The sequence below is a fragment of the Cardiocondyla obscurior genome, linkage group LG16, assembly GCF_019399895.1.
Source record: "Cardiocondyla obscurior isolate alpha-2009 linkage group LG16, Cobs3.1, whole genome shotgun sequence".
Taxonomy (NCBI): Eukaryota; Metazoa; Arthropoda; class Insecta; order Hymenoptera; family Formicidae; genus Cardiocondyla; species Cardiocondyla obscurior.
In genome coordinates, this window is record NC_091879.1 from 4,540,125 (window position 1) to 4,561,781 (window position 21,657).

The window sequence follows — 21,657 nt, forward strand, 5'->3', positions numbered from 1 at the left end:
ACAATCTAATATTGGTGGAAGTAAACCGATGCTAAATCAGACATTTTATTATTCTATAATATAATGGACAATAAAATATAATGAAGGATACATTTACAAGTGTTTCTAGAGATATATTTATTACAAAGCTAAATTTATTAGTCAAATGTTGGCTATAATTTCATTTTTATTTTAATACACAGCTATGTTATATTATTAAATTAATGCTGTGAAGATTTTATTACACAGTGCGATGGTCATTTTATTTTCTTAATTAAATATATGAATTTGTATTTTTCTATTGTTTTAAATAATTACCCATATCAATAGAGAATCCAATAAATAAATATATCGCTTGTTATGCCGAGTGTACATCTCTCGATTTCTCGGCAACAAGCAGTCTCGGTAAGCATTCTTTTTTTTTTTTTTTTTTTTTTTTCTTTTTCTTTCTTTTCGGAAGCTACAATTATGCCACATTTATTTGTCCACACGTATTTCAGTTTATATAAAATAATTTTTCGATCCTGCAGTTACATACATGTATATTCATGATTATATGCACGGTATACAAGTCGTAACTAATGGCAAGGATTTTATTCAAAGTCCAAGTGTGATTCCTGAATTCATAACAGCATGTACATACAAAATGAGAAGAATATTAATTTCTATCATAACGTTAATTCACGTTTCCTCCAATTTTTTTACACACAATTCAATAACTTATCGTTATTGCTCGTTTCAAATATTAATCATTCAAGACTTTATTCAAAAGCATGCGTTACGTTATTGCACATATGTGAATCTTATTTGACTAAAAGGAGTATAGAAAGTATTAGATATGTATAAAATATATACGCAAGGTGCCTATCTGAATTCTACTATTGTGAATTCAGTATACATAACTTACAACTTTGATAAATTCCTGTAAGTCGTCCAAGTGTACTGTCAGGGTTCTACATATTTCATAATTACCGTTTCTTCAAATAACAGTAATTTCTTTAGTATTCTTCCCCTTTCGTGAACATAACGTCCATAATTTGGAATTCCATTTTCAGTTAACACAGGTGCAGTCGGTGAAAATATTTGGGTCGAAGAATAATATATAAAAGTTCGGTATCCAGCATCACACTGCACAGTGTTGCTTCACCTTTAATCAATCAAGTTCTTGCGCGGCATGCGACGTTGAGGCTGTGTTTCGTTGCTCGTCGTCCGAATCCTCATCTTCCAGGCCGTTAAAGAAAGATTGCAATAACGAACCGAATAATCCTTGATTACGTGGACGTGGAGGTGGAATATTGAAAAAAAGTTGGCCTATTTTGTCTAAGTACTGTCGATAAAATGGATCTCTGTTTAAAGATATCTGGTACTGTTCACAAAGCACTGTGAACACGGCTAGCTTACCACTGCAACACACCAGATTGGAAAATGGAGGATGTACTTATATAATCAGAAATATATCACTTACATAAAGTATGACGTACCTATCAATGGTTTTGAGTAGAAAAAATAAAAAGTTTAATAAAGGAAGGAGATATGGTGGGCCACTATTTATTTTTGGATGCCTTGAAGTATAAGAATTAAAGGCCTCTTGTGCCGTTGCTTTGTTTTGCAAACAAAGATACCTAAAAATAATATGCACATATAGAATTAAATGTCAAAACCTTAAGCTAAGTAGTTCTAATGCACTTACATTTTTAAACCAGTTACATTTGTTTTAATTATAACATATATCTCTTATTAAAATTTTTAATATTAAAATTGATGTAGAGTTAATCAAAGCTTACTGTAAAACTGCTTGAGCTATGAAGAGATCTATTTCATTCATGTATCCGCGCTGCTCGTGAAGTTCAACCAACATAGCTGCACACCCAGAACCATCTCTGCTATGTATAAAGTGTTGCCTTGCCATTACATAATTCTTTTCTAAATGAAAAATAAATTCATTATTCATACCACATCCAGGATGAGTGCATTAAATATAAAATGTATTAATTCTTGCAAAATTACCTCTCCAAAATACTTGAGCTATTTTTTGATGTAAATCTGGATGGCCAGTTTTATAATCTGTATTCTTTACACTCCATTTAAGTGCAGATTGCACAAATACTTCTCTTTCAGGTGATGTAGGGCTCATTAAACTAAACAGGCTTGTAATCTTCTCAAAGAAACTTTGCACAGGTACTGTTTCAGATTGTGTCAAAACATTGACAAATAAAATTCCTAAGTCAGCTCCACTTGCATACTATAAAAATACATAAATTGTAAAACATTAAGCATTATAATATTATTAAAACTGTTCCTGGTTTTCCTTGCAATTAATATCCCATTATTGACGCATCTCTCGGCTATTAATTAATTAATTATTTATTTAAAAACACATAGGTAAGGAAGTATTTCACCTCATCAACAAAAATGGTAATAATTATTTTAAAAGAAACACGTTTTTTTTTTTTTTTTTTTCTTTGAGACTCACGAGGCGTGAACGATTACGCGTACCTGTTCGTGCTGTAATAGAAGCATCGACCCATTGTAAAGCAACTCCAGAAGCTCCGAGTATTTTTTCTGGCTGAGATATCTGCAAAGCGCGGAGGAGGTTAGAGACGGACAAAATTTTTAATGACGTGGAGACGTGGCTCGACGGCGCGAGGCGGTCGGCTTGGCCGACTCTCACCTGAAATACAAAGTTCGATACATCTGGTGGGCTTCATAATAGTTTTCCGAATTTATCGAGGCTTCTAATTTCGCTAAAACTCGCTGGACACCGTGACTGTACCGCGAGGCCATGTTTACACTATTTTGGGGACCTCGCGCGGTCGCACGCGCTGCTGGCAACGTTGGTACACGTGCGCGTTCTTTTTTCTGCCTATTTTACTTTACTGCAATTTATTATATTTTTTTTATTGATTTGTTTCAATTAATCAGTGGTGCCTAATAGAAGAAATTATTTTCTCGGCCTAGTAGTACGATCGACGCGTCAGACCCGATCGAGACATTCAGTAGCCCATACAGCACTCGTCCGTGTGAAGCCAGCGTTTCGGTTGCCGTCGGATAGAAGAAAAGGCCAGAACTATACCCTGTCTGTCCTACTCTTTCGCGGCGTCGCCGGCAGTTATCACAGATTCGCTTCACACTAACATCACCGAGTTATAAGATGAGAGCAGAAATATAAACTTAACAGTAAAATAAAAAGATTTTGTAATGATTTTATAATTTACTAGAAGAAACTATGCGCGCGCTATTTTTTTAAAAAACCGCAATTACAAACTACGAAAAGAAAATCATGTCTTACCAATCTGTATGTGTTTCAGCAGAGTTCTAAAGTTCTGCCGGTGACTGTAACATAAAATAAAACATATTAATGTAGATATGTTAGCATTTAAATTAATGTAAAGATAAAGCTTTATTTTAATAAAGATTTTATAAAAAAGAATTAATTCTCACCAAAAAGTTGCTCCGCCGATGCCTGATACCCTTCCTGGTTCTCCTCCTCTTCTCAGGATGTCTGCGGAATGTCGGGTCGGTCCTTCCTTCAATGTTAAAGTACTATCTGAAACAGAAAAATTACAATTAATATTCTGTTTTGTTCGATGTCTTATTGAGCTATCGATTTCTTAAATAAAAATAAAAAATTTAACGAGAAAGGCGGTAACGCGTTCTAAAGTGCGGTAGAAATAAAACGCGGGAGAGTGAAATTATAAATAATATTTTATTTTGTTCGATATCTTATTGATCTATTGATTTCTTGAGTCAAAATAAAAAATTTAACGAAAAAGGTCGTTGCGCGTTTTGAATAACGGTAGAGATAAAAAGCGGGATAGTGAATACCCCCCCGGTGGGGGTAACACAAGGGGGTAAAGAATATCCCGCGCGATAGTAGGAAAAACATGGAAGGGGTTGAGGGAAGTTTTCGCGGTCATTCTACCGACGACTTTTGACCGCGCAACAAGGTGACGTGGACCTTGCTTGAAGTGACAGTTAGATTCTTGTGTCGGGATCCAAGGTTAATAGGAAGTGTCGTGGACTATCCCGCGAGTGTCTACCGCGGTAGGAATATTTTATATCGCGGCCCGTTTTATATCGATGCTTCGTGCAAGTTTTGTATCGTTCGTTACACCGACCGAAGGATTAAAGTGACAGTTAGACCGCGCTTACGTCTCAGGGTCGTGTTTAAAGATTTAACGGAAGTGTCGTGAATATCCCGCGAGTGATCTAGTGCGCGGAGAACGTTATTTTATCATAAAACAAGGATGCTTTTTCGTGATCGGAATATTGTTTCGCGCTTTCGGGATATAGTAATTCGCGTTTCAATTTATTTTTTAATTGATCGTCGTACAGCCGGAGTACGCGTTATCTCTTGCGGAGTGTTGATTTTCTGTCCGGTAAGACGTGCTAATAGTGTATAGTGACCGGCAATGATGACCTGACTCACTGTGGTGACAGCGGCTAACGCGCGTGAGCTAGGGTGGAGTGCGTTAGGCCTTACCGCGGATCGTGTACGTGAACCTTGGAGTATCGAGAGAAGCGAGAAACGAGGAAAAGTTGGAGGAAGGCATCTTCATGTTCTGTTCTGTTCGCGACCGTGTGAGAGAGAACGCACGAGTGATCGCTAAGAAATAATTATAGGCGCCTCTAATGATTTCTTAGCGATCACTCGTGCGTTCTCTCTCACATGCACGGTCGCGAACAGAACAGAGCATGAAGATGCCTTCCTTCAACTTTTCCCTCGTTTTCTCGTTTCTTTCGGTACTTCAGGACTCACGTACGCGATCCGCGGTAAGGCCTGACGCACTTTACCCTAGCTTACGCGCGTTAGTCGCCGTTGCCGCAATGAGTCATGCCGTTATTAAAGGTCACTACTATTACATGCAATTCGGGAAACGGTATCTTCTGCTTGAGAGATTCGCGTTACGCCGGATTGTGCTACGCGTATTTTAGTAGTTTTAAAGTCCTATTCGAACAATTTTTCCTTGTTTTATAATAATTTAAACTTGGTATGAGTGATAGTGTAATAAAGTGCGCGGTGAATATGAGTCATAGTGTTATGAAGTGCGCGGTGAATATTATGTGAGTGAGTGTGAGTGTGAGTGTACAGTGTCGCGTTTTCGTTTATAATACGGGGTGCCGTGTTTTAATAATAATTTAAACTGTGAGTGATAATGTAAACTAATGGGTGATAATTTAAATTATGAGTGATAGTGTTGGTGGTTAATGACAGTATTTCGCGAGAGTTTCCAGTGCGCGAAAAGATGACTCGACGACGACGACCTCCCATCTGAGAGGAGGAGCAGACCCGGGGGGCATCCTGCATCGGCGAAGCAACTTTAAGGTAAGCATTAATTTTTAAATCAAAATCTTTATTAAAAAGAAACCTTTACTTTTTTTATATGAGTCTTATTAACTAACTAACATATCTGATTAATATTTTCCTATTTATGTTACAGTCACCGGCAACAACTCCGCTGAAGCTCATGCAGATTCGTGAGTCGCATGCTTTTTTTTTTTTTTTTTTAGAAATTTCTTATTTAATTGTCTTTATTTCTTTTTATTTTAATTGTTATATTACATATGTTTTATGTATACTTATATATTTTTATATGCATATACTTTAATATATATTACTTTCAGAGAAATGATGCTTTTTTTTTACAATTTTTTTATTTAATGAATTAAATAAGACAGCTGTCTTATTTCCTTGAATTAAAATACAGGCGCGCGCCTGTATACATATATTACATATATTTATTTGCACTAATATTATATTGCTTTAGGAGAAATGATGTGTAGGATGCATCAAAAATTTTTAACCACACCGGTTGTACTTGCAGAAAATATGAAAAGTATATACAACCGACAGTCCGCAGTCTGTTTAAGTGGGACGGAAAATTTTTGTTGCATTGTACATTAAAAACTTATATTACATTATACTTTAAAAATGTTGAACCGTACACAATTCGGTGACTCGGATTTCGTACTATTTAAAATTATTTAAGACTCCGCGATGTTACCGAGAAGCGGATCTGAGATATCTGCCGGCGACGCCACGAAAGAACAGGACAGACAGGGTATAGGTCTGGCCTGTTCTTCTATCCGACGGCAGCCGAAACGCTGGCTTCACACGGACGAGCCTCTGTATCTGTCGCGTGGAAGCCGCGATTCCGAGTTGGACTCTCTGCGTCCGAGGCATTAGCAGGCGCTACGGGCACACACGGACACGGCATTGCGCCTAGTGTGCGTATGTGCCCGTCTAAAATCTGCGACCACTGTGCACTAGTTGACAGGTTATCTCTCTCTTTGCATATTAGAAAAAAAAGAGATAACTTCTGAACTAGTTCGTGTAGTTCAATTACAAAGAGCAAGTCTGAAATCTCAAACAGCTGTGCACATAACATCTGATAACATCGCTTTGCATCGCTGCAGTTCTTGCAACAAGTAAACTTGATAAAGTAAAATTGATGGACCAATCTATGCCGCATGTGTCATGTATTTTGAGAACGTTTTCTTGTGAGAGCGCATGTTGTGCCTTTAATGCACCGACTACAATAATTGTATTGTAGCAATTAGTACTTGGATCCTTTGAACTGGACGTCCAGCAAATCGAAGAAGGCCCACTTCATTCAATTCTGAAAAGAAATATTTATCAGCTCTAGCATTAGGGCGTATCAGTCTCGTGCGTGAGATTGAACGATTGCTAATATGAAGGCTGTGATACAACGAGTATCGAAAGCTTCAGTTTCAGGTAAAATTATATTTGTAAATTAGACATACTTCCTGCCGAAATGTTTACAAATCTGCATAAATTTGTATTAATACGAAAAGAAATAATTTTATTATATAATACGAATGTTAATGCTTGATGTTTCTGTAATAGATTAATAAAAAATAATTTGAATCATATGGGATTTTATATGACAATAGTTAAAGTCAAAATTTGATGTTTCAGTTGATGGTGAAATTATTAGTAGCATTGGGAATGGACTATGTGTATTAATTGGTATAAAAAGAGATGATGAAGTGGCAGATATGAAATACATGTAAAGAAATAAAAAGAAATAATACTAATGAATATAGTTTTAGATGTATACATACAGAACTAAATGTAAATTTTTCTGTCCTAGTGTAAGGAAAATATTAAATACAAAAATTTTTGATGGTGACAAGGGTAAAAGATGGGGTGCCAGTGTAGCAGATAAAAAATATGAAATATTGTGCATTAGTCAGTTTACATTATATCATGTATTAAAAGGGAATAAATTAGATTTTCACAGAGCAATGCCTGCTCAAGAATCAGAGTCCTTTTACATGAATTTTCTTGCTGAACTTCGTAAAGAATATGTCCCAGAATTGATTAAAGGTAATATGATAGTCTAATAAATGTATAATTAATTTATTTGTACTTGCTAAAAATGAAATAAAATATGAACAAGTTTTTAATTTATATTTTTGACAAATTTATGCAGATGGTAAATTTGGTGCAATGATGGAAGTTTGCATACAGAATAGCGGTCCAGTAACACTAGAAATAGAGTCCTCAACTAAGTCTGCTTGTAATGATAATACTGGGAATGCAGAGAATAAAAAAGTTTCCGACTGAATCAAATATTTACATATATTAATATGTCATATTAGATTAAATAAACTTATTTAAAACTTAATGTATATGTGTTTTTAAACCTAATCATGTTAAATAAATTTTTCTAAAATTTAAATTACATTAACATCTAAAGTCGAATTTAATAATTTTTTTTCAGACTGATTAACGAATTAAAATATTCAATAATTTATATTTGATAAGCAATAATGGCAACTTCTGAAGAGAAAAAGAGCATTGGGCAAAATGAGAATAATTTATCAGGAGAAAAAAATCAAGGTACAGACTTATTTTAATACGCGAATATACCGCTAAAGAAATTTCTTAATACATTGCTTTATAAAAAATTCTTATCTTAGATAAGAAGATTGCAATAATCAATGAAAATATAGAAGATACAAGCAAAGTAGAAAAATCCAAAATAGAAGAATCCATTCTTAAAAATGATACATCCAACCAACAGGTAGGATAATTTTTTTTCTTATACAATTAATTATATTAATAATGTTCTATGATTTTTATCAATTTTAGACACGCGCGAGTCAAACAGATCCGGAAGATACCGAAACTATAGAGCATTTAAAAAATCAGCTAGGTATATTAATGAATCAATTGGCCACTCTATCAGCAGAAAAGTCAAAAATGGAAGCAAATTTCCAAGTGGATAAGATGCATTTAAGAAGCGAACGTGATGAAGTAAGATGAAAAATTTAATATCTAATTTTTTATCAGGATTGTTCAATTAAACATTAATATTTGCAGTGTGAAAAAGTAATTAAAGATCTGAAAGACAGATTAAAGAAGGCTCAAAATGTTAATCATTCCGAAATTGAGCATATAAAGTGTAAATTAATCATGGAGCGGCACGATAGGGAGAAAGAACATGCTGAATCTGTAAAAAAATTAAAGTATTGTTATAATTTTTCTTATCATGTAAATTTATATATTTCAGAAATATTTACGATTACGATCAGAATATAAAAATTAATATCTTACATTAAAACTATATAAGCTATATCCACGAACAATTTTTTTTCAGAGAATTACAAAAATTGTTATACGAAGAGCAACGTAGTAAAGAACATTTGGAAGGGCAATTGAAAACGCATCTTGCGAATAAGACGCAATGCAAGATTCTCGAGGCCGAGCTCGAAATTACCAAAACCAAGCTGAAACAAGCTGAAGAAGCTGCAAAAGAGACACCGCCGCTTCTTCTTTCCTTACAATCTGAGATGGCCTTAATGAAAAAGCAACATTTAAATGCAATTCGTGAAGTAAGATTTTTTGAAAATTATTTTGCACGTTATATGGCGAAGTTGTTGAGACGTAACAAATTTAAGTATGTTTTAATGTAGGAGCAAAAAAGAGTGGCTGCTGCAGAACAGCAAGCGAGACTCTCGGTTATCGTGCACGAGACAAGGGTCACTGGTTTGGAGGCTCGATTAGCTGAACTTTCTGAAATTGTTGGTGGTTACGACAGATTGAGGCAACAGGATCAATTAGTCATTCAAAAATTAAAGGACCAATTAGCTGCTTTACAGGACATCGAACACAACGAAATAACGTCGAGTGATCATCCGGAGGAAATTATTTCCAAGATAAAATTTTTATATACTCGTTTATTAGATCTTGACAATAAAAAGAAAGACTCGGCCTATGTAAAATGTAAGTGACATTAACATTTGATAAAGCGTGGAGGATAAAATTATGATCTTAAATAAATAATTTAAATATATATATGTTTAGCATTACTAAATAGTTTAGATTTACGGGATGAACATCCGGATTACAAGGAAAAATATGATGCGCTTTTACAAGAATTTGAAGATTACAAGCATCAAATAATGTGCAAATATAATACGTCGTCTAATGTACTTCGTAATACTCAACAACAAAGGCACTGTCTTACTCTGATGCATGATAAAGATCACGATAAAACTCAGTTGAATTTACTTAAAATTCATAATAGCAATTTGGAGGAAAGGATACGTACGATTAACAGCGAAATGTTAAATAAAGAAAAAGTTTTACAGGAACAATTGGAGCATCAACAAAAAGTAATTATCCTAATAATAATTAATTTTTAATATATATAATTTTCCATTAGAAAAATAATAAATCAAACTGTTCCCAGCTATTTCAAGAAGAATGTTCAAAACTAGAGCATACGTTGCACCAAAAAGATAACGAGTATCGTAATAGAATTTCCGTATTGGAACAACAATTATTGCGACAAAGGGAGAGATCTATAGCTCTTATGGAGGAGAAGGATAAAGAAATATTGACACTAAAAACGTCATTTCGAGCATTATTACCTAATAAAGATACTGCCGGTGCAACGGAAAATAATATGCATTTAAAGAGATACGAAAATACTATCGAGCCAGTTAACGATTTGGTAACAGGATTGCTGACGAACGACAGTCCTCCGATATTACATTATACTCAAGAATTAGCCAGGAAAGAAGTGCAAATGTCATCATCTAGGAAAAAAATTTTGGAATTAGAAGCTACTTTAAGAGAACAACAAAGAGAAATGGTTCACATAAAAGAACAGCAACTGGAAGAAATGAAAAAGTTAAAGGCGCATATCACTAGGTAACTATAATGTAATAAAAACAGTCAAATAGATATTTTACATGCAGAACAAATTTAAAAAAAATTTATATTACAGATTAGAAGCATGCAAATCGAGAGAGGGTGCTAATCTGGAATATCTGAAAAATGTATTTATTAATTATTTAACAACGAACGATGTGTCGAGCAAACGGCACATGTTAAATGCTATTTCGACAGTATTGCGTTTTACATCTGACGAATTGAGTAGAGTTAAACATTGAAAGATTAAATTTTATTTTATCACGGATACATTTCTCACATAGAAAAAATAAATACATAAATAAAGTTCTATTAATTTTACGATTAAGTTTCTTCCTCTGCCTTTAATTTCTCTATGAGACGTTTGCGTTCCTCCGCTCTCCTTAAATTAGCCAAAACAGAACTTTCAAGCTCTGCGTCCGACATTTTCGGTTGCTGTGTCTATATAAAGTAAAAAAAAAAATACTACAGTGTTATTACGCGCGCAATAAATTAAGACCTTCAGTTTATTATAAGCTGCAAATAATACGTACGAATATATTAGGTGCAGAAGAAAAACTAACAGTTGCACACGGATTACTCTTCATATGTGCGGCTGCAGGAAATGTAGACTTTCCGATGTTATAATTTGTACTACTCGCAGTATTGCTTGAACGTTTTTGTGTATCCCACAAACCACGTAACGTTAGCGGGTTGGCGGCTAAACCGATTTCCGCTAGAAGTGCTGTTTCCTAAAATAAACAGTTTATTACAGAATTTTTAATTTAAATATTTAATGTTATGTAATCTTTTTTTTATTTTTTTTTTTTTTTTTTTTTTTTTTATTATTATCGAACATCTTCTAGACTTACTGCTGCATTTTTATCTCCAAATTCAACCATGGCACTGCCTTTCTTTGTAGATACGACAAGAGCACCTATGTCTCCATACTGCAGAAAAATAATATTTAAAAACATTTAAACATATCTAAAATCGAAAAAAAAAAAGTAAAATTAAAAATATATAACGTTACCTTGGAAAATATTTTATGTAGATTATCATAATTATATCCACCATTTGTTGAATCACCATCTGGTACCTTCCATCTAATTTTAATTCGAAAGTCTCCCACATCAGATGTAGAGTTGTTTGATGATTCATGGAGTTTCTCCAAAAAGAGCTTTCGTGTAAAAACCATTTCTTCTTCTATTTGTTTGTACCATTCTTGCAATCTTTTGACTTCCGCCTAAATAATTAGACATATTTTATGTATTTAAATAAAAAAAATTTAATAAAATATAATATATATTTTATAATTTATAATAAATAAATAAAATAATTTAAAAAATCTTACAAATAATTAAGTCACATACTTTTGTTTGTTCCTCATCAGATTTATTTTGGGATTTAGATGCAGGCTCACATGACCTCCTATAGGCTTCCTCACGTGCCTCCAAGTCTTCCTTTAATTTCTTCCTCTTGGCATCAAACTGTCTTACACGTTCCTTTGCCTGCTTCCTGGCAGCAATAGCTTGATCATATGCTGCCTTGTTTTATAATATATTTTTAATAAATTAAACCAGCTATGAGACTTTCTAAAAGTCTAAGAAGAAAAATATTTAATGATAATGTTAATAATGTTTAAAAAAATATCAATATACTTACTCTGGCCTTAGTATCCGTTAATATTTCCAATACTCTCGAGAGTTCTTGAAACAATTCCGCAGCTCTCGGGTTGTCAGGATTCTTGTCAGGATGGCAAGTCAAAGCCTTTTTACGATATGCCGTTTTAATCTAAAAATATATATATATTGTCAGTGTTTTTTTTTCTTAATATTTCTTAATTACGTGATATATTTGGCTCCATTATAAAATAAAAGTACATGCTTTTTGCACACATAAATGCAAGTATAAAAAAAAACAACGTAAAAATGCATACGTTACCTCTGGCATAGAAGCCGTTGGTTCTACACCAAGCAGTCCATATAAATCCATTTGAGTTAATGGATCCATGATTATTTATGTCGTTTATAATGAATACCGATATTCACTATGAATACCGGATGTATCTCGCTTTTAATGTCAAAATGAATCGATGTAAACACACTTGTTATTACGTTAACCTCAGTTTATCGCTCGCCTATCCTCACTTATCCTACCAGTGTGTCGCGCTTACGTATACACGCATGACGTGTGTTGCGTGAGTTCTCCCAGGCATTATTGCTTCATGTACCGGACTGGAGTAATCGCAGAAATAATCCAAGATGATGACGAGAAATTTACTCCGAAGTGCTCCGCGTTTTCGACGTATTCTACTACAGGTACTTACTCGCACGTAAACGAACCGTTGCTCATCGATTCTTGTAATATTCTTCCACAATTTTTTTTCAACATTTTATCGCCTCATAATTAAAATTAATTTTAATTCCATTTTAATTCTTTTTCTCTCTCTCTTTTTTTCTATTTTTTTTTTTTTTTTTCTTAAAGCTAGATAAAGATAACAAATAAGTCAACTAGAAATTAATCTGTAAATTAAAAATGAATGTAATTCATTATAAAATACATTTACGGAATTGCAACTCACGTATGTGATAATGACTCCATTAATCATATATACTGTGCGATTGTGTAATTATTTGTTTAATTACAGCCTCGCGTAGTCTTGTTCTTTCGAAAAGTTCTTTTTTTTTCTTTTTTTAGATAAAACAATACAGCAGTGAATCAAGTGAGCCACAATTCCTGGGGATTAATAATGTTTTCACGAATAATATTCAGTTCATCAATGGAAATAATTATGGACCTATTCCAATATATAGGACTATAGATTCTTCTCAGGCTAAATTGCCTGAAGATGAAAAGGTTTGATCGACAAACGGTAGAACGATGACTATTTTTTAAGCTTAACGAGTATTAGCAATAAAACAAAATTTTTAATTAAAAACAATACCGAAATGAAGCACGGAACATTGAACGTTATTTTTTTATTACAGCTAAACGATGTATATCTGTTGAAAATGTATCGGGATATGGTGACTTTGAATATTATGGACAAGATCATGTATGAAGCGCACAGACAGGGTCGCATTTCGTTTTACATGACGAATACTGGCGAAGAAGCTGTGCAAATTGGTTCAGCTGCAGCTTTGACGCTGGAAGACGTAATTTACGCGCAGTATCGTGAGGCTGGTATGAGACTGAGTCGTGCATTATTCGTCTGTCATATTACACGCATTTAAAATATAGTATAATATGCGACAGGTGTGCTGTTGCATCGTGGCCATCCACTGGATAAGTTCATGAATCAGTGTTATGGCAATTGTGAGGATGAAGGGAAAGGAAGGCAAATGCCAGTGCATTATGGCTCTAAAGAATTAAATTTTACAACTATATCGTCCCCGTTAGCGACCCAACTTCCGCAAGGTTGGCATTCACAAATTTGACGAATAATCGTGACAAACGTGCAAGCGTTTGTTTTTGAAACAAAAATTTATACTTTTTATAGCTGTAGGAACTGCTTACGCCTTTAAATTGGATAAAAAGGAGGCATGCGTGATCTGTTACTTTGGTGAAGGCGCAGCGAGCGAAGGCGATACTCATGCAGCGTTCAATTTCGCGGCCACTTTATCGTGTCCCATCGTCTTTATTTGGTAATTTTTTTTAGTAATCCTCATTTTTATCTTCAAATTAATGAACGATAATTAGATATTGCTTTAATCAGCCGAAACAATGGATATGCCATTTCCACCCCAGTGAAAGAACAGCTTAATGGAGATGGTATTGCGGCCAAGGGTCCAGCTTACGGGATTAATACGATCCGAGTGGATGGCAACGACGTGATCGCGATGTACAATGCCACAAAAAGTGCCAAGAAGTTGTGCCTAAGTGAACAGAAACCTGTCTTGATAGAAGCCATGACTTACAGGTGAGAAATAATAATATATATTAATTTTATCTTTTTCACTAAGATACTTTTCTGCACAGTAAAAGTTTTAATATAGTTAATTAATTATTCGTTGTAAAAAAAGAGAAAAAAACCTTTTAGAATTGGGCATCACAGTACGTCAGACGACTCTACGTCTTACCGATCGACTGACGAGATCGCCAAATGGAATGCCAATGCGCCGGTTTCAAAATTCCGCCGGTATCTAGAATCGCTTGGATTATGGTGTGCAAAGAGAGAACAAGAATTAACAGAGTCCACGAAAAAGGAAATTATTCATGCTTTCGAGAATGCGGAACGTAAGATCAAGCCGCATTGGAAGAATCTATTTACAGACGTCTACAAGGAAATCCCTGATCACATTAGGTATGGCGCGGTATACAGTTACGAAAATATTAATTAGAATTCCTAGTATCAAATTTATATTCATTTTTAATAATTTTAAAATTTCAGGAAGCAAATGAATATTATGGAAAAGCATTTGGAAGAATTCAAAGAGCATTACCCATTAAGCTCTTTCGCTCACGGAAAGTAAAGAAATGAAATTTATCCTCGTTTAATATTGTAAATTTTATACTATTTCTATTTTAATAATATAAAGTCCTAAATAATTAATAAAACAGACTGTACAAGAACGTTTTTTAAGAGAACTCTCCTTGCCTTCCATTTTTATTGTTTTATATTGTCTGCAACCTCTTTGTATTTCTCCATCCTATAGTCTCTCTTTGCAGCGTCAAGCAGCTGATTATGAAGTAAATTCCTTTTGTATGGATTGTACTGCTCTACATTTGGATATATGTTACCTAAAAAAAGAAGGGATAAATAATTGTATAAATAAATGAAATTCTTTGTTGGCCTATCGAAAAATTTCTAGGATAACACCTACCTCTGAGTTCCAAAATTGATCTGTCGTAGTAGTTCGCGGGATAATCATGCGGTGCTCTGTGAAGCTTTGTAAATGAGGTAGTGTAATTCTCATACCTTGGCACAAGAACTTTAAACAGTTTGTGCACCAGTTGCTTTTCTATTATCCAAAAATTGGCCAAATCCATTGTTTCTTTATGTGCAGGTCCATTTCGTATTGCTTCGAATATTAACTATAAAAATAATTTATGAAATTTCTAATATCGGATATACGGTACGGAGCTGCCTCGAAACAAGCGTGAATCGCAGAAACTAATTAAAATTATTAATATGCTGACAGTGCAGAAAATGAGCTTCGGTGAAAAAAATCACGACATTAAAACAACAATCATTGTTGAATAATGTATTGCGAATGACAATTAATAATACAAATACCTGGTCGACATAACCTCTGGTTTCGTCGGCTCTCTGATAATTCAACTCGAGTCGCTCGTACTTGATCAATGCCGTCAGAGTTTTTTGAAATTTGCGAAGACGTCCCTCCGGACCGTCGGGATTGCTAAACCTTCGACGTGGCTTGACATTGTATCTTAATTTATTCACTAAATGCTCGATGCTCGCCTGATTCATTCTCGCCGTTTCATCGATGTATGCAGGGGGGCAGAGAGCTGAACTTTCGATCGCGGCCGGCCACGCGTACAGATGCAGAGGCTCGTCCGTGTGAAGCCAGCGCTTCGGCTGCCGTCGGATAGAGGAAAAGGTCAGAGCTATACACTATCTGTCCTACTCTTTCGCGACGTCGTTGGTAACTCGGTAGTCTCGGTATCGCGCAAGCATGATGGAAACCGCTCGAATTTGAACGGCTACTCTTATTTGCCATGTACTATGAAACTTACCATGTTACCATTATTACCATGTAAAATAAAAATTGAAAATAAATAAATTATTATTCATAAAGAATCCTTCTTTTTACAAACTAAATCACTTTTATCTCATAAGTTAGCAGTACGAAATAAGCAGAGTTAATTTTTATAAATTTGTAGCTAATTTGTTGTTAAAAAGTAATTGGCAAAGAAAAAGTTCGTTACTCTCTGCTTTTATTATTATACATTTTTTAATAATATTCAAGTAAAGAAGATGAAGTTGGTCGCAAAGAAATTTAATCGAGATAACGCTTTGTTGCTTATTTATCGCTAAATATTTGCCAAAGGAAAATATTAAATTGCTATTTTCTTTTCTTAGTTAACAAATTGATATCTTCTACGTAAACGCTCGTTATTAGGTAACGGTTGTTGCTATCGATTCGGGGTTTCAGATATTTTGTTTAAAAATTGAAAAGAAGTCATTTCAATTGTTTAAACAATTTTTTTACAAAAATAGTCACTCATCGGATTCGGTCGCCGGACGATGTTGCGAGTGACATAGTATAGTCTTTTCTTCAATATTAACATTTTTGCTAGTTAACAAATGGATGTCTCCGAGATCGAGTGTCCGACTTTTATAATTTTTTTTTTAACAACGTTACAGCATCGTCCGACAACCGAATCCGATGAGTGACTTTTTTGCAAAAAATTATTTAAACAGTTTAAACTTTTTCGCAATGTAAAATTGCAATACTTAAATTTACAAAATTGTTAGAACGATTGGAACATGAAAGTATATTGCATTAATTTCTTGCGCACCTTATTTTTGAAAAATTTTGAATAATTTCCGAGAAAAAAATTAAATTTATGTACGCGTAAGAGCAGCAAAGAAGCGTGGGCTGAGTGAGCGCGCGATAGACAGCGGCAAGTATATCTTAAAGGCGATGGGCAGAATCTGCGCGTAGCGAGCGAGACAAAAAGACAACGCGCGAGCGAGACGATATGACGACACACGAGCGAAATTAAGTGTCAACGCGCGTTGTCGCCTTGTCTCGCTCGCCGCGCGCAGATTCTGCCCATCGCCTTTAAGATATACTTGCCGCTGTCTATCGCGCGCTCACTCAGCCCACGCTTCTTTGCTGCTCTTACGCGTACATAAATTTAATTTTTTTCTCGGAAATTATTCAAAATTTTTCAAAAATAAGGTGCGCAAGAAATTAATGCAATATACTTTCATGTTCCAATCGTTCTAACAATTTTGTAAATTTAAGTATTGCAATTTTACATTGCGAAAAAGTTTAAACTGTTTAAATAATTTTTTGCAAAAAAGTCACTCATCGGATTCGGTTGTCGGACGATGCTGTAACGTTGTTAAAAAAAAAATTATAAAAGTCGGACACTCGATCTCGAGACATCCATTTGTTAACTAGCAAAAATGTTAATATTGAAGAAAAGACTATACTATGTCACTCGCAACATCGTCCGGCGACCGAATCCGATGAGTGACTATTTTTGTAAAAAAATTGTTTAAACAATTGAAATGACTTCTTTTCAATTTTTAAACAAAATATCTGAAACCCCGAATCGATAGCAACAACCGTTACCTAATAACGAGCGTTTACGTAGAAGATATCAATTTGTTAACTAAGAAAAGAAAATAGCAATTTAATATTTTCCTTTGGCAAATATTTAGCGATAAATAAGCAACAAAGCGTTATCTCGATTAAATTTCTTTGCGACCAACTTCATCTTCTTTACTTGAATATTATTAAAAAATGTATAATAATAAAAGCAGAGAGTAACGAACTTTTCTTTGCCAATTACTTTTTAACAAATTAGCTACAAATTTATAAAAATTAACTCTGCTTATTTCGTACTGCTAACTTATGAGATAAAAGTGATTTAGTTTGTAAAAAGAAGGATTCTTTATGAATAATAATTTATTTATTTTCAATTTTTATTTTACATGGTAATAATGGTAACATGGTAAGTTTCATAGTACATGGCAAATAAGAGTAGCCGTTCAAATTCGAGCGGTTTCCATCATGCTTGCGCGATACCGAGACTACCGAGTTACCAACGACGTCGCGAAAGAGTAGGACAGATAGTGTATAGCTCTGACCTTTTCCTCTATCCGACGGCAGCCGAAGCGCTGGCTTCACACGGACGAGCCTCTGCATCTGTACGCGTGGCCGGCCGCGATCGAAAGTTCAGCTCTCTGGTTGGACATGGTGGATGGAATGACCACATAACCTGGTCAGCTTGAGCTGGCACTGTTGGACGAAATCTTATTTATTAAAGTGACGTGTGAATTATTATGAAGTTATTTATTGTTCCCTCCCTTAATATTTATTGATCTACCTATATAGTTGTTGCTAAGTTATTGATGCATTGAATTGTTGATATGTTAATTAAACAATATGTTGAAAGCATGACTGGTGAGTGCGAGATTGTTTATTGTCTAATGTTAAAGCGAGAGGACATAGATGGATGAAAAATGACTTATTTATTCATTGAATTAAAGACTGATAAATTCTGTGCGTGAAGTGCTAAGTTAACAATGATGAATATTTTATAATGATTAACTGATGACAGTAAGAAAGAGAATTATGCCATTGTCCGACTCCAATGGCATATGTATAGTGTAATTGTAATAGCTTCAGCAGCAGAATTATAAATAATGCTAAAAAGTCTATTTTTAATTATATTATTGAAGGCTGTTGTTGCTGAGTTGAACATGTTTAATATAGTCAAGTATAACAAAACATGCATCTGTGTTTTATGCTACAATGTTAAATTGTTGAATTGTTAATTTATTGGACTGTTATTTATTGAACTGTGCTGAATTTGGCTCAGAATTGTATATTTTACATATTGAATTTTATTATGTTAAATGATATGTTTAATCTATTGAAATTTTATTTTGGGAGATTAAATGGAGCAATGGGTTTATTTGGAATCGCGAGTTTTATGTAGATATTAAATTTGATGACGATCTGACAAATATTTAAAGAGTTGTTAGATAAATAAAATTGTACATATGAGAGAAATGTTGAAGTAGTGTAAAAATGAAATTCTAAACTATTGAAGTGAGAGAAAAATCGAAATGATATCCTTGTTTGGAACGAAAAGTTACACATGATATGTGAATTGCAGTCGAAGCAAAGCAGTAGTTTACGAACTGCTGATAAAAATTGATTTTTAAAAAAACTATGACATATGTACAAAAGTGAGTTTATAAACTGTTAACGTTAGAGCAAAATTGAGTTAAAATTCTTATTTTGGAGCATAAACTATATTTGAATACTGAATTTGATAAATGTAGATAGCACGGTTCATAAATTATTACGGTTTTTAAATAATTATACATAAGATTATATGTGCATATTTAGTGGGGGGGTTAATTATTAAATTATTGCTTTGGGGTTTGAAAAGATATTGTTAGCTTATCGAGAACTGCAAATTTTATGTATTTACTGAATTTGATGACGGTCTGATAAATATTTAAAGAGTTGTTAGATAAATAAAATTGTACATATGGGAGAAATGTTGAAGTAGTGTAAAAATGAAATCCTAAAATATTGAAGTGAGAGGAAAACTGATGTGATATCTTTGTTTAGAATAAAAAGTTACACATGACATGTGAATTGCAGTTGGATCAAAGCAGTAGTTTACAAATTGTTGATAAAAATCGATTTTTAAAATTATGGTATATGTACAAAAATGAGTTTATAAACTATTAACGTTGGAGCAAAATTGAGTTAAAATTCTTATTTTGGAGTATAAACTATACATGAATATTGAATTTGGTGAATGTAGATAGCACGGTTTATAAATTATTACGGTTTTTAAATATTTATACATAAGATTATATGTGTATATTTTGTGGGGGGGTTAATTATTAAACTATTGCTTTGGGGTTTGAAAAGATATTGTTAGCTTATCGAGAACTGCGAATTTTATGTAAATACTGAATTTGATGACGGTCGGATAAATATTTAAAGAGTTGTTAGATAAATAAAATTGTACATACGGGAGAAATGTTGAAGTAGTGTAAAATTGAAATCCTAAAATATTGAAGTGGGAGGAAAACTGATGTGATATCTTTGTTCAGAACGAAAAGTTACACATGACATGTGAATTGCAGCTGAATCAAAGCAGTAGTTTACAAATTGTTGATAAAAATCGATTTTTAAAATTATGGTATATGTACAAAAATGAGTTTATAAACTATTAACGTTGGAGCAAAATTGAGTTAAAATTCTTATTTTGGAGTATAAACTATACATGAATATTGAATTTGGTGAATGTAGATAGCACGGTTTATAAATTATTACGGTTTTTAAATATTTATACATAAGATTATATGTGTATATTTTGTGGGGGGGTTAATTATTAAACTATTGCTTTGGGGTTTGAAAAGATATTGTTAGCTTATCGAGAACTGCGAATTTTATGTAAATACTGAATTTGATGACGGTCGGATAAATATTTAAAGAGTTGTTAGATAAATAAAATTGTACATACGGGAGAAATGTTGAAGTAGTGTAAAATTGAAATCCTAAAATATTGAAGTGGGAGGAAAACTGATGTGATATCTTTGTTCAGAACGAAAAGTTACACATGACATGTGAATTGCAGCTGAATCAAAGCAGTAGTTTACAAATTGTTGATAAAAATCGATTTTTTAAAATTATGGCATATGTACAAAAGTGAGTTTATAAACTATTAACGTTGGAGCAAAATTGAGTTAAAATTCTTATTTTGGAGTATAAACTATACATGAATATTGAATTTGGTGAATGTAGATAGCACGGTTTATAAATTATTACGGTTTTTAAATATTTATACATAAGATTATATGTGCATATTTTGTGGGGGGGTTAATTATTAAACTATTGCTTTGGGGCTTGAAAAGATATTGTTAGTTTATCGAGAACTGCGAATTTTATGTAAATACCGAATTTGATGATGGTCTGACAAATATTTAAAGAGTTTTTAGATAAATAAAATTGTACATACGGGAGAAATGTTGAAGTAGTGTAAAAATGAAATCCTGAAATATTAAAGTGAGAGGAAAATTGATGTGATATCTTTGTTCAGAACAAAAAGTTACACATGATATGTGAATTGCTGTTGAATTAAAGCAGTAGTTTGCAAATTATTGATGAGAATTGATTTTTAAAATCGCTTGTGAGAAAAGCGGAAAGTTGAAAATTGAATCGCTTGCGCGGTGTTGTTGGATTAGTTTGATTAATATTTATTGATTATAGCAAATAATTTAAGTGTGTCAACGATAGCTTGCTTCCATGAAGTACTAAGAGAGATAAAAGTTTTGATTAAAGAGAGTGTTTAATCCTACTGTTGATTTTATTTAAACGAATTTGGATCACCTTGTGATTTTTATGTTGCTTGGGTGATTGCTTTCTTCCGCTTTTTACGGTTGAATCCAGGGAATGCTGTTGTTAAATAATTGCGTTATTTGATTTGTTTGTGTATTCGAGCATTCATTATGAGCTTTGTAGAGCCAGTTTAATGGCTTTGCTTTCGTATGCGCGGTTCTGCAATTTATAACTTTGTTTATTGTTAGTTTTTGATTGATAAATTTTAAATTGTTAATAGTTGTTGTTATATATAGTACAATTGTTATTAATTTTATAATTTTATTTTGGTTTTGGATGCGTATGCGAGGTAAAGTTGTTGGCTACTTGTCTTTGGTTTTATCTTTTATCTATTTATTTATTTGCTGTTTTCTTTACTGTTTACTTATTTATTTATTTATTTATTTAATAATTGCTCTGATTAGTGCTCGAAAATGATAGGCTGGATATTTGGCGGATCGAATT

General features: G+C 33.4%; 5 protein-coding genes across 7 annotated transcripts; 2 read left to right on the top strand and 3 right to left on the bottom strand.

Annotated features, from left to right (window-relative positions):
• Positions 1 to 391: 391 nt before the first annotated feature.
• Positions 392 to 3,170, bottom strand: LOC139109044 (Golgi to ER traffic protein 4 homolog). Its single transcript, XM_070667843.1, has 6 exons — positions 2,651 to 3,170; positions 2,476 to 2,554; positions 1,987 to 2,221; positions 1,764 to 1,902; positions 1,461 to 1,601; positions 392 to 1,382 (listed from the first exon to the last, which is right to left on the bottom strand). Exons 1-6 carry the CDS (start codon positions 2,761 to 2,763, stop codon positions 1,133 to 1,135), a joined length of 957 nt encoding a protein of 318 aa, XP_070523944.1. The 5' UTR covers positions 2,764 to 3,170; the 3' UTR covers positions 392 to 1,132.
• A 2,978-nt stretch (positions 3,171 to 6,148) lies between these two features.
• Dtd (D-aminoacyl-tRNA deacylase) lies at positions 6,149 to 10,407 on the top strand. 2 transcript variants are annotated; one of them, XM_070667834.1, is made up of 10 exons: positions 6,166 to 6,715; positions 7,728 to 7,846; positions 7,927 to 8,030; positions 8,099 to 8,263; positions 8,330 to 8,475; positions 8,607 to 8,841; positions 8,923 to 9,232; positions 9,314 to 9,624; positions 9,702 to 10,165; positions 10,242 to 10,407. In XM_070667834.1, exons 2-10 carry the CDS (start codon positions 7,777 to 7,779, stop codon positions 10,405 to 10,407), a joined length of 1,971 nt encoding a protein of 656 aa, XP_070523935.1. In that variant the 5' UTR covers positions 6,166 to 6,715; positions 7,728 to 7,776. The 2 variants fall into 2 exon arrangements, with proteins under 2 accessions (XP_070523936.1, XP_070523935.1); XM_070667835.1 differs by lacking the exons at positions 7,927 to 8,030; positions 8,099 to 8,263; positions 8,330 to 8,475; ... (3 more) ...; positions 9,702 to 10,165; positions 10,242 to 10,407 and adding exons at positions 6,920 to 7,010; positions 7,095 to 7,330 and having other exon boundaries at positions 6,149 to 6,715; positions 7,437 to 7,788.
• On the bottom strand, positions 10,392 to 12,251 carry LOC139109043 (dnaJ homolog subfamily C member 17). Its single transcript, XM_070667842.1, has 7 exons — positions 12,089 to 12,251; positions 11,810 to 11,938; positions 11,518 to 11,691; positions 11,178 to 11,390; positions 11,017 to 11,094; positions 10,699 to 10,896; positions 10,392 to 10,606 (listed from the first exon to the last, which is right to left on the bottom strand). The coding sequence occupies exons 1-7, from the start codon at positions 12,155 to 12,157 to the stop codon at positions 10,490 to 10,492; spliced, it is 978 nt and encodes a 325-aa protein (XP_070523943.1). The 5' UTR covers positions 12,158 to 12,251; the 3' UTR covers positions 10,392 to 10,489.
• A 74-nt stretch (positions 12,252 to 12,325) lies between these two features.
• Positions 12,326 to 14,734, top strand: Bckdha (Branched chain keto acid dehydrogenase E1 subunit alpha). Of its 2 annotated transcripts, XM_070667840.1 has the most exons (8): positions 12,326 to 12,465; positions 12,845 to 13,003; positions 13,135 to 13,330; positions 13,403 to 13,564; positions 13,647 to 13,791; positions 13,863 to 14,066; positions 14,187 to 14,450; positions 14,538 to 14,734. In XM_070667840.1, exons 1-8 carry the CDS (start codon positions 12,409 to 12,411, stop codon positions 14,617 to 14,619), a joined length of 1,269 nt encoding a protein of 422 aa, XP_070523941.1. In that variant the 5' UTR covers positions 12,326 to 12,408; the 3' UTR covers positions 14,620 to 14,734. The 2 variants fall into 2 exon arrangements, with proteins under 2 accessions (XP_070523941.1, XP_070523942.1); XM_070667841.1 differs by lacking the exon at positions 14,538 to 14,734 and having other exon boundaries at positions 14,170 to 14,293.
• On the bottom strand, positions 13,862 to 15,617 carry Mrpl17 (mitochondrial ribosomal protein L17). Its single transcript, XM_070667851.1, has 3 exons — positions 15,384 to 15,617; positions 14,971 to 15,181; positions 13,862 to 14,887 (listed from the first exon to the last, which is right to left on the bottom strand). Exons 1-3 carry the CDS (start codon positions 15,576 to 15,578, stop codon positions 14,754 to 14,756), a joined length of 540 nt encoding a protein of 179 aa, XP_070523952.1. The 5' UTR covers positions 15,579 to 15,617; the 3' UTR covers positions 13,862 to 14,753.
• Positions 15,618 to 21,657: the final 6,040 nt, after the last annotated feature.

Coding starts and splice junctions, on each gene's coding strand:
- LOC139109044 (XM_070667843.1), bottom strand. CDS start 2,763: ATGGCCTCGCGGTACAGTCACGGTGTCCAGCGAGTTTTAGCGAAATTA. Junction 2,222..2,475: donor TTCTATTACAGCACGAACAG/GTACGCGTAATC, acceptor GTATTTTTATAG/TATGCAAGTGGAGCTGACTT. Junction 1,903..1,986: donor AGCTCAAGTATTTTGGAGAG/GTAATTTTGCAA, acceptor TTTTTCATTTAG/AAAAGAATTATGTAATGGCA.
- Dtd (XM_070667834.1), top strand. CDS start 7,777: ATGGCAACTTCTGAAGAGAAAAAGAGCATTGGGCAAAATGAGAATAAT. Junction 8,031..8,098: donor ATGATACATCCAACCAACAG/GTAGGATAATTT, acceptor TATCAATTTTAG/ACACGCGCGAGTCAAACAGA. Junction 8,476..8,606: donor GAATCTGTAAAAAAATTAAA/GTATTGTTATAA, acceptor ATTTTTTTTCAG/AGAATTACAAAAATTGTTAT.
- LOC139109043 (XM_070667842.1), bottom strand. CDS start 12,157: ATGGATCCATTAACTCAAATGGATTTATATGGACTGCTTGGTGTAGAA. Junction 11,095..11,177: donor TACATAAAATATTTTCCAAG/GTAACGTTATAT, acceptor ATTTTTCTGCAG/TATGGAGACATAGGTGCTCT. Junction 10,897..11,016: donor TTGGAGATAAAAATGCAGCA/GTAAGTCTAGAA, acceptor TGTTTATTTTAG/GAAACAGCACTTCTAGCGGA.
- Bckdha (XM_070667840.1), top strand. CDS start 12,409: ATGATGACGAGAAATTTACTCCGAAGTGCTCCGCGTTTTCGACGTATT. Junction 14,067..14,186: donor ATAGAAGCCATGACTTACAG/GTGAGAAATAAT, acceptor AAAACCTTTTAG/AATTGGGCATCACAGTACGT. Junction 14,451..14,537: donor GAAATCCCTGATCACATTAG/GTATGGCGCGGT, acceptor TTAAAATTTCAG/GAAGCAAATGAATATTATGG.
- Mrpl17 (XM_070667851.1), bottom strand. CDS start 15,578: ATGAATCAGGCGAGCATCGAGCATTTAGTGAATAAATTAAGATACAAT. Junction 15,182..15,383: donor CCAGAGGTTATGTCGACCAG/GTATTTGTATTA, acceptor TTATTTTTATAG/TTAATATTCGAAGCAATACG. Junction 14,888..14,970: donor ATCAATTTTGGAACTCAGAG/GTAGGTGTTATC, acceptor TTCTTTTTTTAG/GTAACATATATCCAAATGTA.